This window comes from Siphateles boraxobius, unplaced genomic scaffold, assembly GCF_051911475.1.
Source record: "Siphateles boraxobius isolate OS27281-9 unplaced genomic scaffold, OSU_SipBor_1 211, whole genome shotgun sequence".
NCBI lineage: Eukaryota > Metazoa > Chordata > Actinopteri > Cypriniformes > Leuciscidae > Siphateles > Siphateles boraxobius.
In genome coordinates, this window is record NW_027508824.1 from 156177 (window position 1) to 175691 (window position 19515).

At 40.4% G+C, this 19515-nt stretch overlaps 1 protein-coding gene across 1 annotated transcript in view; it reads right to left on the reverse strand.

Annotated features, from left to right (window-relative positions):
• The window catches only part of LOC143746152 (discoidin, CUB and LCCL domain-containing protein 1-like), a 41705-nt gene that overhangs the window by 10113 nt on the left and 12077 nt on the right, over positions 1-19515 (reverse strand). Inside the window, exons 4-8 of the mRNA XM_077237913.1 lie at positions 18672-18723; positions 17306-17378; positions 7528-7661; positions 4731-4771; positions 1456-1647 (exon numbers count right to left, since the gene is read on the reverse strand). Coding sequence (XP_077094028.1) covers positions 1456-1647; positions 4731-4771; positions 7528-7661; positions 17306-17378; positions 18672-18723 — 492 coding nt within the window. The remainder of the gene's footprint in view (positions 1-1455; positions 1648-4730; positions 4772-7527; positions 7662-17305; positions 17379-18671; positions 18724-19515) is intronic.

The window sequence follows — 19515 nt, forward strand, 5'->3', positions numbered from 1 at the left end:
GAACCCATGATACATTTTTTTCACGATTCTTTGATGAATACAAAGTTCAAAAGAATTATTTGAAATATAAATCTTTTGTAACATTTTAATTGTCTTTACTGTCACATCCTTGCGGAGAATTAATTAGTAATCATTTCTCTCAAAAGAAAAAAAAATCGGACTAACCCCAAACTTTTGAATGACACTGTACATTACAGTAATTTTACCATGTTCCCTTAACCGTGGTAAAGTGGCTATATGTGTGCTTTCATTTATCATACTCTCTACAGCAATGTATTTTTCTTGAGGAAAAAAAACCATGAGTTTTTAATGCTTGTTGACAAAACCTCTCTTAGAAAGCATCGTGTGAATGCAGAGCGGTGACCCCACAGATAAATGTACGCCATCGCCACAATGATAACAGTGCTTCCTCTTTAAGACGGGCCGGTTTCACTCAGGGTCATCGTGTCCGAAAGCGCAGATTCCCAACCGGAGACAAAGTGAGCTTTCTTTTGCTCCTCGAGCTGTATCAAATCAACTCGGCTGTGCTGTCTACAAACAGTCAAGCTCAAAATAAACGCATGTCCGGCGTGTTCCTAAATTTAAATGTGCTTTTGTAAGAGGGTTTGTATGTGTGATGAATGGACACAGAGAGGGCCTTTCTGCTTTTATGCAATACCAGGAACTGTTATACAGACACCAGTTAGCTGTCGGGGGGGGGGTTGTCGGCGCTCGTGCTCCGGCTGTGTAATGATCATGAGAAAGACCTTTTGTGTGGATAATTACCCCACTTAACACCCTCTGGAGACCTTGGGTTTTTCGGACATGTTTGTGTGTGTGTGTTGGGATCTGAAGGTGTGTTCAAGCCATGTCGTAATTATGGAAATTACGAGATTATGAATGAAAAAGCGCTCACATCCTCCATTAACTCTTTCCCCGCCATTCAGGGGTTAGGTAGGGCTGGGCGATATGGCCAAAAATATTATCACAATTATTTATCATATCATACAATATCAATATTTATGCATAAAGGACCCGGAATGCATAAAGTTAGAATTTTTTTTTTTTTTTGACTGTTTTGATATATTGACTGCTCACGTATTCATACAACAAAATATTATGGGGGCCATTTGTGAACATGATCAAAAACGCTGGCGAGCCACTTTTTTAGTAAATGCTGGTGAGGACAAACGTTAATTACAACTCTGAATTGAGGAGAGCTCCGACTTGCACCACATGACCGCTGTAGAACGTCACAGGTTGTCATCTCTTAATTCTGACATGGTGTGAATGCAGCATTATAGCATTATATTTCTCTCTGAATTACAGACAACCTATTCAATTATGTGCATTGGATTTGGATTCCCATCATGCAGGAAAACCAAACCTGCACATTGAGGAGGTATTAGAGAGAAAACCGGCACAGTCAGGTAAATGAAGTAAAGGAGATCAGGTTATGAAGGCTTCAAGCATTACCTGTGATCCTCCTCTTTTCTCCAAGGTCAATCTGTAGCCACTGTGGATGGTTAAGGTTGAGGTCATCAGAGATCACAGGTTGGGTGCTGTTAGGGAACCAGTCGACCTCAGACCCCTCGGAGGAGATCTTGTGTGATGACAAGCTTGTCGTAGAGCCCACTGGATGAAGAACACCAGTCTGCTGACTGCAATCTGGAGGAGAGAGAGCACTGGAAGTCAAGAACACATTCAAATTAAGCATTTACACTATTTTTCAAAAATTTGGGGTCTGTAAGATTTTTTTGAAAGAATGAAAACAATTTTATTTATCAAGGATGCATTAAATTGGTCAAAAGTGACAGTAAAAGACATTTATAATGTTACAATCATTTTCTATTTGAAATGCTGTTCAAATAAATCCTGTTTGAACATTCTATTATACATCAGAGATTCCTGAAAAAATTATGCATTACATTTTCCAGAAAAAAATATTGAGCAGCACAACTGTTTTTTAACATTGATGATAATAATAATAATAATAAATGTTTCTTGAGCAGCATATTAGAATGATTTCTGATAATGATGATAAAAATCACAGGAATAAATTACATTTTAAAATATATTCAAATACAAAACGGTTACTTTAAATAACAATTTTGCTGTATTTCTGATCAAATAAATGCATCGAAAACTGTTATCCTAAGAGACTTCTTTCAAAAACATTAAAAAAAATACCAATCCCAAACTTTTGAATGGTAGTGTAAGTGTCAGATGGTAACATTAATGAATTACAAACAAAAACCTTTAATAATATAAGACAAAAAACAAAACAAAAAATACATTAAGACCATGAAAGAGTAATGTTAGTTATAGTCGTGTCTAGTGCTTTCTTTTGATAGAATAAAACGCACATGTGGAGCAAAAACTCCGTTACGTGTACATTGACTCAACAGGAAGCCCTGAGCCCTTAAAATACACACCATGTGTACAGTTAAATGCAGACGTATGTTCTATGAACACAACAATATTACAATAAAAGAGGGGGGAAGGCTCCCACTTCCTTTAAAGAGAGAAAAACAGGTCCAATACATCCTGTTGCTCAGCCCTGATCTGGCTAACACGATCACATTCCACACGTCTCGCGTATGTGGCAGAGGAAACTCGGGAAGAATCCCAGCAGGAGGTCGGAAAAGAACCGATTGAAGTTTCTGCATTATCATAGGTACAGTGGGAAGACCGAAAGACTAGAGAAAAGTTTCTGTTTTTCTTTTCAAATGTTTTAATTATTTTTTATATTACCTAGAAATAGCAGGGAAACTTCTAAAACTTTTTACTTCCAGTTTTAAACAGGATTTTCATTCTCAAAATTTCAACATGGTATCTGGACTTCACCGTACACACTTCGAGTGTTTAGTAAGACGTATAACGTTATAAAATTGCATCTTGATTCCTCAGCTCCCTTGAGTGAGTGTTAGCATCTAGCTAGGGGGTTAGCGAGGGTAGGCTAGCAGTCATTGCTGTGCTTTAAGATAATTGGATTAATGGGAATCAATTGATATGCATCGACTGGTGTCCACACATCCATCAACTCCTGTCATCAGGAACATCAGCTCACACTGAACACAGGTCCACTTCTGACCAGCAGAGATTAGGGTCACATCGATCAGAAACGCTACGTCCATAAATCTATAAGAACAACTGACTAGAGCTTGTGTGTGTGTGTGTGTGTGTGTGTGTGTGTGTGTGTGTGTGTGTGTGTGTGTGTGTGTGTGTGTGTGTGTGTGTGTGTGTGTGTGTGTGTAAAGCAAACAGTAACCAGTCAATGGATCCAGGTTGTCAGTAAGAAATAATGTAGTGGACTACTCTTGTACACCCAATGTAGTAATATGAGACGGTTAATGGGTTGGACAAAGAACAGATTTTAGGGTCCCTTTTAATTGATAGAATAGATAGAATTTAAAAAAGTTGCATCGCACAGGAAGATAATTTTGAATTGACAGAAATGCAGATATTCAACAGTCACACAGCAGTGGAATTTCATTAGTCCAAGTAGTTATTTTTAACTAATCCTGAAGAATAAATGTATTTTGTGGGGAAAAAAAAAACATATTAGAAGGTTTTTTTCACGCAAAGATGTAATTCTGTCATTATTTACTCATCCTCATGTTATTCCAAACCTGTAAAACTTTCTTTAATCTTTTTAATGAAACCTGAGAGATTTGCACTGTGCACTGTGGTGGTCTCATGAACGCACATGGGAGATTCATATTTTGTAAATAAAGTGGTAAATTATGTTTGTAATTTTTTTTGTCGCTTCATAAAACGGAGGTTAAACCACTGGAGTCACATGGTTTACTTTAATGATGTCTTTACTACCTTTCTGGGGCTTGAAAGTGGTAGTTGCGTAGGCTGTCAATGGAGGAAAAAGACAGAAAGCTCTCCGATTTCATTTAAAACTTCTTCATTTGTGTTCCGAAGATGAATGAATGTCTTGCATGTTTGGAACGACATGACGGTGAGTAACCCTTTTTGGGTGAACTAACCCTTCAAGTTAAATAGTGTCAAAATTAACTAAATTGTTGTTAAACTGACATTTTTTTTATCTTTAAATTCATTGCTATATTGAGTGAATCAGTGCATTCTGGGAAATTAAGTGTTCTTCTATTTGCAAGGGGGGTAAAAAATGGAAATAAATTTTAAATATAATGAAATAAATATAAATTAAATACCAAAAAAGTTATTTAAAAATCCTATTTTATTTTATTTTATAAAATTCAGATTTTTTTATTTGCTACTGCAATCCAGCAATTCAAGTCAGGAATTTGCAAACCATTCTGAATTCAACACTCCACACAATTGTGGAAAACGAACATTTGGAGCAAGTGTTAGTACATGCATATGTTTTTGTAATCTGATTCATCAGCGCGTCCGCACAGGTAAATGCCAACCGGTCTGTGTCGGACTCAAACAGCCAGAGAAAAACAAACTCAGGTGATAAGATATTCCCACGCCTGCCATTCACCCAGATACAGTGCAAACAGGGCTTCACATATCCAAACTGGTAAAATAACACAAAAAAAACCTGTTAGGCTGCCACATAGTGATTAAGCTACTTCCTTTTTTTGCAGAGGTGCAAATATACCAGTCAAACAAAACTGTAACACACAACGGCAGCAGGAATAACAGCAGGTGGTGAAAACCAATCAATGTCACCACGGTCCAGGAAATAATAGGATTAATCCCATACCAATATGTGGACTCACATCACCACTGAACCAGAAAACAAAAGTGCTTACCGTTTGTCACAAACGTGAAGAGGGTTTCAGACAACGAGCCACTGAAAGACATGGAAAAACAAAGATATCAGTGAGCACTGAGCGTTTCAGACACAAAAGATCATTATTACAGAGATTAATTAAGGCCCTGTCATGTGAAAGTAACGCCTACAGAGGCCTAGAGGGAGATTCCCATTGTGTTGCCAATTTCAGAGGATCTCCCTCACTGGATCCCGCATCTGACAGGAGAACTGGGCTACAGCTGGGCCGGTCGAAAGAGCAGTGTGCTGGTAATTATAGGGGACCAGGCTGGGAAATTGCATCTCTGTCAGCCATTACTTAGAAACCTGTCATTTTCACAGGCTTCCTGGATGCGATTACTTTTTCATTACTTTTATTGGAGTTCAGGGTACAAAGCGGTTTACGACAGCGTGAACGAACTGAAATAGGATATATAGCGGATGCTGTGCCAACAACAACAACAACAAATAAGTCTGAAGCCTGGAAATACAAGCAATAAACTGCTGGTGACAGAAATATAATCTAATAAAATCAGCAGCAAAATGAATCAAGTGCTGATATTAACGGCTGAAATAACGGTTTAAAAAGCGCACGCAGTAAAACATACGAAAGCCTGAGATCAAAACCCAAGCAATGTAATTACGGGAACTGATATTGACGGTCGTTATTTAAAGCGGACCCTGAAAACTGCTACATCATCAACATAATCGTATGACAGTGCAGATGATGATTTAGTTTCACTAATCAATTGGTTTGCGAATCCACCTGTGCAACTTCACCAGGTTCATTTGCATCTTCCAAAGGAGTGTTTTTGTAGTGCTTGCTAGTAAAAGCAACACTATTACTATTTCTTATAGTTCAGTTTAGTTAAATAAAATGAAAAATAATAATATAATTAATATGGCGGCGAATGACATCAACCGTGATCACATGACTCTTTTCAATGGCTCAGTGGAGGACGAAGCCTCAACTCAATGATTTGATGACGTTTTTTTTACAGATGGTGCGTAAAGCAAAAACTTGTACTATCCAGTGTTGTGCAAGTTACTCAAAAAAAGTAATCCACTACAAATTACTAATTACTACTTTAAAATTGTAATTTGATTACATTACCGATTACTGCATGTACCAAAGTAATCAGATTACTAATTACTTTACTTTCAAGTTACTTTGAAAACCTATTAAAACTACTAGAATACACTACAAAGTGAAACTCAGTTCTTGCCGTAATTTAATATTGCAGGCATCCCAAGTTTCCCGTTAGTTCCGGGAGTCTCCCGCATCATGATGGCGGCTCCCTGATGCCCGCAAATTAGTTAAAATCTCCCGGAAACTAGAGCGAGCGAGCAAGAGCGCGCATGCGAGACAGAAGAGACGGCGCTCCAAACCGTGTAGGTGCACGGCGGAGAGGGAGAGAGCGAGAGACCTTGTGTGTGTGTGTGTGTGTGTGTGTGTGCGCCTCATGAAGCGCGTTCTCCGGTAATTCACTAAAGCGCATGCTCACTAACTGACGCAGCCGGCCAAACGTGATTAGAAATGCATTTTACTAAATATTTTTTTCTTAACTCTACATTTGTAACGCAAGTAACTTAATTTTATTGACACCAGTAACTGTAATCAAATTACATACATTTTAAATGTAATGAGTTACATTACTGCGTCATCACGAAAAGTAATTACTTTGTAACTCGTTATACCCAACTCTGGTACTATCATTTCATCTGCACCCATTGCAAATCACGTTGTTTTGACTTCTGTTATGTCTACCTTGGGATGTTTCACCAAGTGTATAGTGTAAATGCAGATATCGGATATGGGTCACTTTTAAAAGATGATGTAAGCTGGTCGTCAAAAAAAAAATTTCGAACATAGTCGACAAATCGGAATTGGGCATCAAGACCTGCAGAGTAAATACACATCCTTAGCTTACTTTTAGGGAGCCATGGCCTAGATAGAACAAGCACAGGACATATTAACGTACTGGTTATTTGGCTGACACCAGTTTGAGTTTGACCTGCATTATTTCCAGATCCCCCTTTTCTTCCTCTCCTGCTCATCATTTCCTGTTTTCACCATCTATTTTTCCTATTTATAAGAGTGCCTAACCATTCAAAAAAAGAAAAGAAAAAAAAGAACTATCTGTATATATTGTGGATTTGTTGTTTTTAGGTTTCAAAAGGATCATAGGAAGTATCTCTGGCTCTAGAGAGCTGCCCGTTGTCCTCTTAATAAATCACTCCTCAATGTACACTTCAAACACTCCTCAGAGACTATAACGAGAGGCAATCTCGATTTCTTTCTCAACCTGCCCCCAATCCCCTGGTGAAAAATCTGTGAAAGACCAGCAGTCCAGCAGTGTCCCTGACATTAGGTACTACCTAAACCGTCCATCACGCTAAAGAAGGCAGGAATCGCCGCTTAATAACAACTGCTAGAGAACAAACCAAGGTCACATTCAGCCACAGCCGTTCGCTCAAGCACCAGAATAAGACATGTTGTGACTTGTCAGGGGAATTTGTAAGAAAGACTATTTCAATTTTTCTAACTGTAATCTAACCGTTTCCCTTGGCAAACTTACAACAAACAAACATGTTGACAGAAATGCACTTAAGATAGGCAACCGTTGCGTATTTGCCCAATAGACTTCCATAGTAAATGCATATTTTTCTTTTCATGTACAAGGAAAGCCCACATGCTGATGGCTAACCCACCTAAGAATATAAAGGCAATCATGATTAAATCTAAGGCTTCCATCTTCTGTCATAAAGAAACCACAGAAACCACTGCAGGAACTCACTCTTTTGACTGGATGCCGTTGGCTCTGACCGCAGGGTAGTGACTGAGTCCTCGCCGCTCCTCCACTGTGATTGGTCCTCCAAACTGGTCCATGATGACCCCAGCATGCACCGCTGCTTTACACAAAACTGAGGTCTGAAATGGAAAGTACAGATAGCACTCAGACACAATAATGAAGCGATAGACCAAGATTGGCCTGCAAAACTTAACATGCATGTTAACACTCAAACAAAACTTTTGTTTTTTGGTCTTACATTTTCTTTTTATGTATATCAAAACTGTCCCTGAAAAAAATAACAATATTATGTTCATTTGAAAAAATCTCTTTATTTTGTTCATTAATTTTAGACTGAAATGGCAAATTTAGCTGATAAAATAAAATTAGAACAATAACGATAAGCCATTAGTTATTTGCACATTATATATTGTCATTTCGAGAAATGGATGATATTACCATTTTATTTTTATTTATTGTTTTATTTTTGTCCTGTTTGGAAACATAACTATTTTGAAAGTCTCTTCTCAAAAACACAAAAAACCTGTAATATTCTGAAATATTATTAGAATTTATAATAGTTTTCTATTTTAGTGTCAATTGTTTTTCTTCTTAAAAAATATATAATTATGTCCAGTCTTCAGTCATATATATATATATAAAAGCAATATCACACAGATGATTTCTGAAGGATCGTGTTAATTAAAAACAAATTTTAAATCTGAATCTATATATGAAACTTCTATCCGTCTTTGTGCATCCATAAAACACACACATACATATACATATATATATATATGCATATATTTGCCAATAACTTCGTTGACTAGATTAATAGTGTATTGATGTCGTGAGCACAGTCTCAGCTACAGTAATATAAAACACCATTATGAACACTACTAGCACAGGCATTTCAATTCAATATGCTCTGGCATTTCATAATTATTCAGACAGACCGCCATTGAACATTAAGCATGCATGTTTTTAGTCACAAAATAGATTCATTTAAAATTACTGACTGAGGTGGGCTTTATAATTTCATCCTGAGGCAGCAATTACAGTAATTGTAGCAGCCAGTGGAAATGCTTAGCATTCCTCAGCTACTGCCGCTAATGCTAGCGCTTTGTCACGGTAAATGCCGCACGAATAACCTTTCTAAAGTCCCTTTTATTTAACAGGCTAAGCCAGGTAACAGCCATAGCGGGATAAAGGATCTTTCAACACTGTAACATTAAGCTTTGACCCGGACAGTAGTACGCACATTTGGTCTAATCATTGGTTAAGAAAGTGTCAATATGCCAAGATGTTTCTCGGAAATTATTATTAATTTCATTAACAAATTTTTAATATTAATAACACGAACACAACACATTAACCACACAGTTTTACCAACGTTCAAAAGCGTTTTTGATTTGAATTCACTCCTATCATTTCATCCCAGAGATGAAGATAAAATGAATAACCAAAATAATTCCGGAAAAAAAAACCCGCTTAAAAAAGCTTGAGTAAAATGACAGACTATGGCAGAAAGACTGAGAGAAGAGAGTACAGTCTCTAAGGCGGTTAGATGCCAATGCAAATCATTACGGTGATGAGGTTACAAAAGCCGTATTGTGAGTTATCAGCAGAAACAGCTGCTCTGCATTCAGACTGAGATGCTTGATTAACCTGAACGTTCCTCTGTCAGGGCCATAAACACAGCCCTATCTAACTGCCGCAGTCTCGAACACATAAAAGTTGTGCTTTCCCATGCAAACCCTCACTACCGCAATGCTGCAGTGCTCTTGGGGGTATTAATGTATCGCTATGTGATTGGCTACTAAGAAACCACACAGAACACCCAAGCAAAGTAAAAAAAGCCCCATCACAAGTCTCTACGGGTGCATCTCAATCAGCTCCTAGCTTGTGAACCAGTATCTCGGGCACACTAATTTGGGCACTGCTAATTTGGGACAGTGACTCGCTACACATGTAGATTTGGCTCACGAGAGTTTTGTTTCAAGCTTCATTCATTATTTATTTGTAAAGCACATTTAAAAACAACCCATGGTTGACCAAAGTGCTGAACAGGACAGAATAATCAGTACAAGGATAATACAATATAATACAATTTCAGGAGCAATTGATACAATTACAAGCAATAAAATAACTAATACATTAAATATAATGCAATTGAAGGTTAAGAGAGTGCATTAAGAATCCACTTTAAGAAAGTATTTTTTAAGCTTTGACTTGAAAGTGGCAAATGATGAAACTGTTCTGATAGATTGCGATAAACTACTCCATAATTTGGGTCCTGCTACTGCAAAAGGTTACTGGACCTAAGTGACCTGGGTGGGTTGTGCTAGTGTATTAAGTCAGTGTATTAAGTCAGATAAGTACCCTGATTCTAGGCCGTGTAATGATTTAAAAACAAAAACTACATTTTAAAATCAATTCTCTGTTTGACTGGCATCCAGTTTAGAGAAGTTTAAATCGGAGTAATGTGATCAAACTTTCGATTACCAGTCAACAGCCTGGCAGCAGCGTTTTGTACTATTTAAAGGCGCCTGATAGATGATTGGTTAGCTCCGAGATAAAGTGGATTACAATAGTCAAGTCGTGAGCTGATAAAAGCATGAATGACTATTTCAAAATGCTTCGGAGAGAGAAAAGATTTTCAGAACTTTCGTTAAGGGAACATGGTGAGCATCGATGCTCCTTGGTTTTCATGCTGCATTGTGTGACTTATTAGGGAGTGAACATTTTAGTGCGATTGAGACGGCCCTTAAAATGGCCAGAGATGATTAAGACGCACCCTTAGATATTCAATTCCACCTTCAAAACAAGCCAAAACAATCTTTTTAGACATTTTAACATGAGTGAGTGAATTAATATAAATAAAAATAACATCAAAGCTAAAGCTGCCTTTCCGACATTCGCATGCGATTATTGCTTTTACCCACCTAGTAGCAGTCTAAAAGACATTGTTTTTTTTTAGGGCTAAATCAATGTAAATGATCTCATATACAAAATTATTCAGAACCGCCCATTTTACAGAAATAGTGTTTAAAAGAATGTTTTAGAGGGGAAATACTGGTAATTCTCACTCAGCGCTTAGTTTTGGTTAGACTACATTATATCCGGTCGGTCTAGTTGTCTTGCGTAGCCATCGCATCTTTCATCGGCCATCTGACTGACATGTAAAGCGACCAATCACAGTTCGTTTTGTTCCGCGTCATGTTTAAGGGCGTGACAATGTAAAGTTGATGACCCTATAATGACAGCTGGCTTGCTTCTTCCTTTGGGGGTTCGAAGTCACGGGATCTTTGTTTTCAGGAGGACCGTTAAAGAACACGACACAAATGTCTCCCGGACCTCCAGTAGTATTCAACAAATCAGATGATGACTTCAAAAATCCTGAAGTGTTTCCAGTTAAGTGTGCCATATGCATCAGCCGACGGTCCGTGGGCATGACGTCGGAGACTAATGGTCTAGCCACAAAAGTCAAAATATTTAAACATCCGAAGCTCATAGTCATACGCATATGATCCAAACTACACACAGCTCTCAAAATGAATGAGTTCTGTCATCAGTCAGAGATAGCAGAATAGGCCGTGTGTCCATCAAAGTGTTTTATCCAGCTGAAAACGCTAGGCGCTCTGCCGAAAACGCTAGGCGCTCTGCCGAAAACGCTAGGCGCTCTGCCGAAAACGCTAGGCGCCCTGCCGAAAACGCTAGGCGCCCTGCCGAAAACGCTAGGCGCTCTGCCGAAAACGCTAGGCGCCCTGCCGAAAACGCTAGGCGCCCTGCCGAAAACGCTAGGCGCTCTGCCGAAAACGCTAGGCGCTCTGCCGAAAACGCTAGGCGCCCTGCCGAAAACGCTAGGCGCCCTGCCGAAAACGCTAGGCGCTCTGCTAGGCGCCCTGCCGAAAACGCTAGGCGCTCTGCTAGGCGGTTTGCCGAAAACGCTAGGCGGTCTGCCGAAAACGCTAGGCGCCCTGCCGAAAACGCTAGGCGGTCTGCCGAAAACGCTAGGCGCCCTGCCGAAAACGCTAGGCGGTCTGCCGAAAACGCTAGGCGCCCTGCCGAAAACGCTAGGCGCCCTGCCGAAAACGCTAGGCGGTCTGCCGAAAACGCTAGGCGGTCTGCCGAAAACGCTAGGCGGTCTGCCGAAAACGCTAGGCGGTCTGCCGAAAACGCTAGGCGCCCTGCCGAAAACGCTAGGCGCCCTGCCGAAAACGCTAGGAGCCCTGCCGAAAACGCTAGGCGCCCTGCCGAAAACGCTAGGCGCCCTGCCGAAAACGCTAGGCGCACTGCCGAAAACGCTAGGCGCACTGCCGAAAACGCTAGGCGCACTGCCGAAAACGCTAGGCGCACTGCCGAAAACGCTAGGCGCTCTGCCGAAAACGCTAGGCGCTCTGCCGAAAACGCTAGGCGCTCTGCCGAAAACGCTAGGCGCTCTGCCGAAAACGCTAGGCGCTCTGCCGAAAACGCTAGGCGCTCTGCCGAAAACGCTAGGCGCTCTGCCGAAAACGCTGGGCGCTCTGCCGAAAACGCTGGGCGCTCTGCCGAAAACGCTAGGCGCTCTGCCGAAAACGCTAGGCGCTCTGCCGAAAACGCTAGGCGCCCTGCCGAAAACGCTAGGCGCTCTGCCGAAAACGCTAGGCGCCCTGCCGAAAACGCTAGGCGCTCTGCCGAAAACGCTAGGCGGTCTGCCGAAAACGCTAGGCGCCCTGCCGAAAACGCTAGGCGCTCTGCCGAAAACGCTAGGCGCCCTGCCGAAAACGCTAGGCGCTCTGCCGAAAACGCTAGGCGGTCTGCCGAAAACGCTAGGCGCCCTGCCGAAAACGCTAGGCGCCCTGCCGAAAACGCTAGGCGGTCTGCCGAAAACGCTAGGCGCCCTGCCGAAAACGCTAGGCGCTCTGCCGAAAACGCTAGGCGCTCTGCCGAAAACGCTAGGCGCCCTGCCGAAAACGCTAGGCGCTCTGCCGAAAACGCTAGGCGGTCTGCCGAAAACGCTAGGCGCCCTGCCGAAAACGCTAGGCGCCCTGCCGAAAACGCTAGGCGGTCTGCCGAAAACGCTAGGCGGTCTGCCGAAAACGCTAGGCGGTCTGCCGAAAACGCTAGGCGGTCTGCCGAAAACGCTAGGCGGTCTGCCGAAAACGCTAGGCGCCCTGCCGAAAACGCTAGGCGCCCTGCCGAAAACGCTAGGAGCCCTGCCGAAAACGCTAGGCGCCCTGCCGAAAACGCTAGGCGCCCTGCCGAAAACGCTAGGCGCACTGCCGAAAACGCTAGGCGCACTGCCGAAAACGCTAGGCGCACTGCCGAAAACGCTAGGCGCACTGCCGAAAACGCTAGGCGCTCTGCCGAAAACGCTAGGCGCTCTGCCGAAAACGCTAGGCGCTCTGCCGAAAACGCTAGGCGCTCTGCCGAAAACGCTAGGCGCTCTGCCGAAAACGCTAGGCGCTCTGCCGAAAACGCTAGGCGCTCTGCCGAAAACGCTAGGCGCTCTGCCGAAAACGCTAGGCGCTCTGCCGAAAACGCTGGGCGCTCTGCCGAAAACGCTAGGCGCTCTGCCGAAAACGCCTAGCTGTGGGCGCTTCAGAGCGTTTTGGCAGCGCAGCATTTATGTATTTATTTTTTCTTTGCTTGTTATGATACGGAATATCCGCGAAACTGTTACTAGTATCTCATTTCACACATATTTTGTTTCTGTGTTGATTCTATATTAAAATGTCGATACAATGTAACGTATTTTCTGAGGCTCTTGTTTTAAATTTTGTTCCGCTATTATGCTTGTTGTCTTCTGTTGACGTTGAACAATCAGAATAGAGAGCCTAAGTCCCTCCCCTTCCGGTGGACCATGTGACCTTATTTCGGAAAAATATTGTATGGTAGTCAATGGCGAGAGACAACAAATATTTGGATCCCGTTTGTATTGAGCCCTGAATTACACATATTATGTTTGTCAATTTAAAAGATACATTTTAAAGTCAAGAAAGCCGCAGTTTGATGTAAAACTGTTGAGGTATAAGACTGTGAAAATATGTAATTACAAAGACTACAAACCCAAGGTGACGTCATACCTTTTCTAAATGTTACCCGTCTACCTTTCTAAAACTAAATGTTACTCTTCTGTTTTATGACAAACTGTGACTTTCTTGACTTTCATAATTATCTTTTAAATTGACAAACTTCATATGTGTAATTCAGGGCACAGTTCGGACGGAATAAAAAGATAAGTTGTCTCTCGCCATTGACTACCATACATATTTTTTTCGAAATAAGGTCCCATGAGCCGGAAGTGGAGGGGCGGGGCTTAGGCTCTCTATGTGGCAGTTGGTTGGTGTGATAGTAGCCCCGCCCCCAAAAAGTGACAGTGATGAGCGCTATGTTTTACCCATAGACTGTAAAAAATATGGACAAAGCGTCTGGACGTCACCCATAGACTTTCTGAAGAACGGTTTTGAGGCCGTTTATGGGGGGAATGGGCGGCGCGATCTCGGAAAATCTTTTCAGAAAGGATACAGCGGTGGTATGATGTGTTGTGTCAGATCATGGCCGAGACTCAAAATTTCAGGAATTCCACTCGGCGCAGCCCGTTATCAGCTGTCAATCACGCTGTCAATCAAAGTTAACCACGCCCTTATTTGTCATACATTTTATATCTAACTACGATCTAAACTAACGAGTTAGAAAAAAATTCACCCCCCTCACAGTTGCCAGGCACTCGGAACCTATCGAAAAATACAATAAAAGTCCATGGGACCGACCTGTAAAAACTTGAATTTATGCTGTGAAAACGGACATTTTAACATGGGGGTCTATGGACATTTGCTCCCTTTTGGGACCTGCCCCTAGCGGATTTTCGGTGTATTGCAGTTTTTCGCACTTCCGGGTAGGCTTCATTTTTCAGATTAGAATGTTGCCGCTTGGTTTTACCCCAAAGTTGAACATTCTTCAACTCTCAGCGACCAGTAAAAAACGCCGTGCACTCAGCGCTTCAGTGTGAAAAAAACGCTCAGCTCCTCGCTACGATCATGGCGTTTAAAAAAAAAAACGCGAGCTGCGTGAAAAAACGCTTTGGTGGACACACGGCCTAACTACGCAATCCGCAATAGTAGTGAAACTGGCCTTAGCAACTGAGCAAGCACACGTTTTATTCGTTGATTTGTTATTTTGCATGCTTATTTGTTCATTAACTGACTGTACGGTGCTGTCATTCATATGTAGCTTCTTTAAGTCCTCATTCTTAACCGTCCTTTGAAAGACCTTTGTATACCGACTAATTCATCGAGAGAACATTAGCTTGAGTCAAATCAGCTCACTGCAGGACGAGCCACAGCATGAAGCCACGAAGCCTTCCAGTTTTTACACAACAAAAAAATTAACTTCCAGCTGACAACAAACTCACACACTACCATTCAAAAGTTTGGGGTCGTAACTTTTTTGCAATGTTTTTGAAAGAAGTCTCAGCAAGGCTGCAATTGTTTAATAAAAAAATAACAGTAAAATATTAAAATATTGACATGTAAACTGTTTTCTATCTTAAACTACAATTTATTTACTAACAGGAAGAGATGTCAGTTTCACTTATTAGCGTGTAGAGGGTGGCACTATCTGATTTCATTCAGATGATTCATTCAGTCTTACAAAGTATTGACGAACCTAGAACTGAGATTAAAGTGGCAAAATAATGAATAAATGTGTGTGTGTAGAAGTGAATGCTGAATGGCTTTGGTGGGCAGATCCACACCCTCACTGTGGTGGCATTATCTGCCTGTAATCCCAGAGTCCACTGCTCCACCCAATCTACACAAAAGCCAATGTGAAGTAATTAATCGCTCTGGCTCTTTCTAAAGCCCTTCACACTCGCATATCAAAGCGGACGGCAGCAGGGTGGAAATGCGCGCTCTTGTCTTCCATTGTGTTTAAGACCCTGTTGTGTGAGTATTGAGCCAGCAGCCGTGTGTCTGTTGTCTTTCTTGTAAATCTGTGATCCGTGATAGGGGTTAGGACAACTTAAAGCAGAGAGCGTTCCTCCTACCATCACTTTAGTCTGTGGAAACGTATCATTAGGAAAATACAAGAGATAGTCACGCTCTGATACTCTGGACTTTTCCCACAACCAGAATGTGCATTTTGTAGTTTCTTTTGTGTTTTACATCTTTTAGTCTATTCCTGTTCTATTACTCCCTAATTTTTAAATTATATATATATATATACATACACAGCTGTTCAAAAGTTTTTTACGTTTTTTAATGTTTTTAGAAGTCTCTTATGCTCATCAAGGATGCATTTATTTAATTAAAAATACAAACAGTAATATTGTTAAATATTATGGCTATTTAAAATAACTATTTTCTATTTGAATATATTTAAAATATAATTTATTTCTGTGATGCAATTAGCATCATTACTCCAGTCTTTAGTGTCACATGATCCTTCAGAAATGATTCTAATATGCTGATTTGCTGCTCAAAAAACATTCATTATTATTATAAAACAGTTGTGGAGAAGACATTTTTTAGGATTCTTTTATGAATAGAAAGTTCCATTTCATTTATTTTAAATAGAATCTTTTGTAACATTATAAATGTCATTACTGTAACTTTTGATCAATTTAATGCTGAAAATTCAGCTTTGCATCACATGAATAAATTACATTTTAAAATATATTAAAATAGAAAACGGTTATTTTAAATTGTAATAATATTAAACAATATTACTTTTTTTTGTATTTTTAATCAAATAAATGCAGCCTTGGTGAGCATAAGAGACATCTTTAAAAAGGCATTGAATATCATAAATACAGTAAAAACAGTAATATTGTGAAATATTACATTTTAAAATAATATTTTATAAAATATTTTAATTTTAATATACTTTAAAATGCAATTTATTCCTGTGATGTCAAAGCTGAATTTTCAGCATCATTACTCCAGTCTTCATTTTCACTTCTCAGACTTTTGTACCTGACAGTATTTGTGCTACTGCAACACAACAGTTTCCCTTCTCACAATGATCGGCAAGGTTTGTTCTACTCTACTTTTGGTTTTTAAGAGGTTAAGCTACGCACATGCAACAAACACTCGATTTAAATGAAAAGGCCTTTTTTTAATTACCCTCACAAATTCAACGCAAGCAGAACTTGCAGTGACACATAAAGCTCGACCAGCTTAGCTTTCACAAACAGGAAGAGATTTTACCATAAGCAAATCCTTCAGAAAAGCCCTTAACATCTTGAGTTATAGCTCAAAGCCCAAGCACATGATTCATTCCACATCAAACTATCCGTTGCAGTTCGGCCAATCCCTCAAGTAACCCAAAGCTCTGACCCCGATTCGCTGGAGAGGTATGAACAATTACATAAACGCCTTTCATTCAGAGTTCACTGCCCACTAAGTGACCATGGGGAACAATGGAGCCAGCACAAATGACCTGTCACTGCGTATCCTCGGGGTGTCCACACATGCATACACAAGTCCTGTCACAACAAATGCCTGACAGACAATGGGACGAGCCATTAGTGCATTCCACCCCCGACTGCCGGCCCGCTTTACATTCCCTGTGAAGGCCCTGGAGGCCGGAGCACCTGTGGGAAAATCTGCTTAGAGCAGCCGCTTTTCTTGGCTGAGTTGTTGCATCTGAAACCTGTTTGGGAAGCTCCCTGCAGAGCATCTGCTTGGATGCAAGTCGGCCTTGTAAATAACCCCACAGCTTGGCTAATGCTCTTCTGCGGATGCGAAATGAGCTGCAACATGCCACCCACACCTGAGGAAAACAATGAGACGCTACTCACATGTCTGTAGCCCAGAGAAATGTCCCCAGACACGTCTCCTGTCACCGCTGCACATCCGGCCGGACAGTACTTCCTACACAGGGCGAGAACAAAGACAAATATCTGCTTACAGCATATCAGTTAATTACAGCTGACGGCTATGGATAAAGCAATGGATAGTGTGTTGATAATAGCTGAGTGAGGAACTAAAATTATAAGCATTAATGCAATGACATACAGTCTGGAAAACTGTGACTACTGCCCAGGGTTCATTTTGTATTTTGTAATGTCTTGTGGCTTTGGATATATTTCAAAGGATTTTTTTCAGATATGTCTGGGCAATATATATATGAAATATTCACTATATATTCACCATGTTATTCTGACTATTTAAATGCCATTTTTATTTTTATTTACCAAAAGAGTTATTTGTACATTAATAAAAATAATAATCTTTAAGTCAAAAGATTGAAAAAAAAAAAAATATATATATATATACAGTGGATAGCATAAGTGAACACACCCATGCTAAAGTTGACTAAAAATAGGAATAAAAAATCATATTTTGGAAATTGATCCTAATGCCTTAATTAAAAAAAGGACACCAATTTTCTTTGTGAATGAATAATGTATCGTAAATAAATAAATGTTCTTCCTTAAGTCAGGACACCCCATTGTTAAATTCCCATAGAGACAGCAGATTTTTATTTTTAAAGGCCAGTTGTTTCATGGATCCGGGATAATATGCATCCTGATAAAGTTCCCTTGGCCTTTGGAATTAAAATATCCCACATCATCATCACACACCCTTCACCATATCTAGAGATCGGTATGGAGTTATTTCAGTTAGGCTAATAGGTGGTATGATTTGCATTGAGAGATGGTCTTATGGAAAGTTCCCCATGCCGATCTCCAGGTATGGTGAAGAGTGTGTGATGATGATATGGGAAGTTTATCAGGATGCATAGTATCCCGGATCCATGAAATAACTGGCCTTTAAAAATAAAAATCTGCTGTCTCTATGGGAATTTAACATAGGGGTGTCCTGACTTATGCAACCTGTATTTTAAGGAAGAACATTTATTTATTTACGATACATTATTCATTCACAAAGAAAATTGGTGTCCTTAAAGGTTGGATTTTTCCTCATTTTTTAAATTAAGGCATTAAGATCAATATCCAAAATATGATTTTTTATTCCTCTTTTTACTCAACTTTACCACGGGTGTGTTCACTTATGCTAGGCACTGTATATAGTCTATGTACATGCATATATATATATATATATATATATAGTCAAAAGATTGAAAACATAGAGCTATATCGGGCAACTTGTGTAAGTTTAACTTTTTAAGGTGTCTATATCCCAACACATACTCACTCTCACCTGTACTTTGATTCTGGGAAATGACTGCCTCTGTCCAAGCATGTCAGCAGCTCTGAGGAGGAAAGCAGAGGAGGACACACAATGAGGGTAAAAATGGAGCAGATGATAAGTCTCCACAAAGGAAACAGGCCCTCCGACTCAACAAAAACAAGAACAACAGGACACAAGCATCACAACAGGATGACAGACCTACTTCCTGCACCTCCATGTCTGGGATGGAAACATATACATACTTAGATATAAACCTCACTCATGCTCACATGACAAAGCCACAGACTATGACCCCAGACTGTCAAGCTCTAAAAATGGCTGAATTTATATGTGTGCGTGTGTCTGTGTTAAATTTAGGCCTCACCGAAAGAGCCAAATTAGAGTACAAATTAGTTCACCCAAAAATGTAAATTCTGTCAGTAATTACTCTCCCTCATGTTGCTCAACCCCGTTCAACCTTCGTTCATCTTCGGGACACGAATTAAGATATTTTTGATTAAATCTGAGAGCTGGATCACTCCTCCATAGGCTTCTAAGGGATTGAAACTTGTTCCCCGAAAAGTTAAAATAGTCCAAGTGACTACAGTGGCTCAATCTTACGTTTATCAAGCGACGAGAATACTTTTTGTGCGCAAAAACAAACAAAAATAACGACTTTATTTCAACTATTCATGTCCTTCTCTGTGGGCCTCGAGTCAGTTAGCGTAGTGTGGTAGCGTAGTGTGATAGCGTAGTGTGATAGCGTAGTGTGATAGCGTAGTGTGATAGCGTAGTGTGATTGCGTAGTGTGATTGCGTAGTGTGATAGCGTAGTGTGATAGCGTAGTGTGATAGCGTAGTGTGTTAGCGTAGTG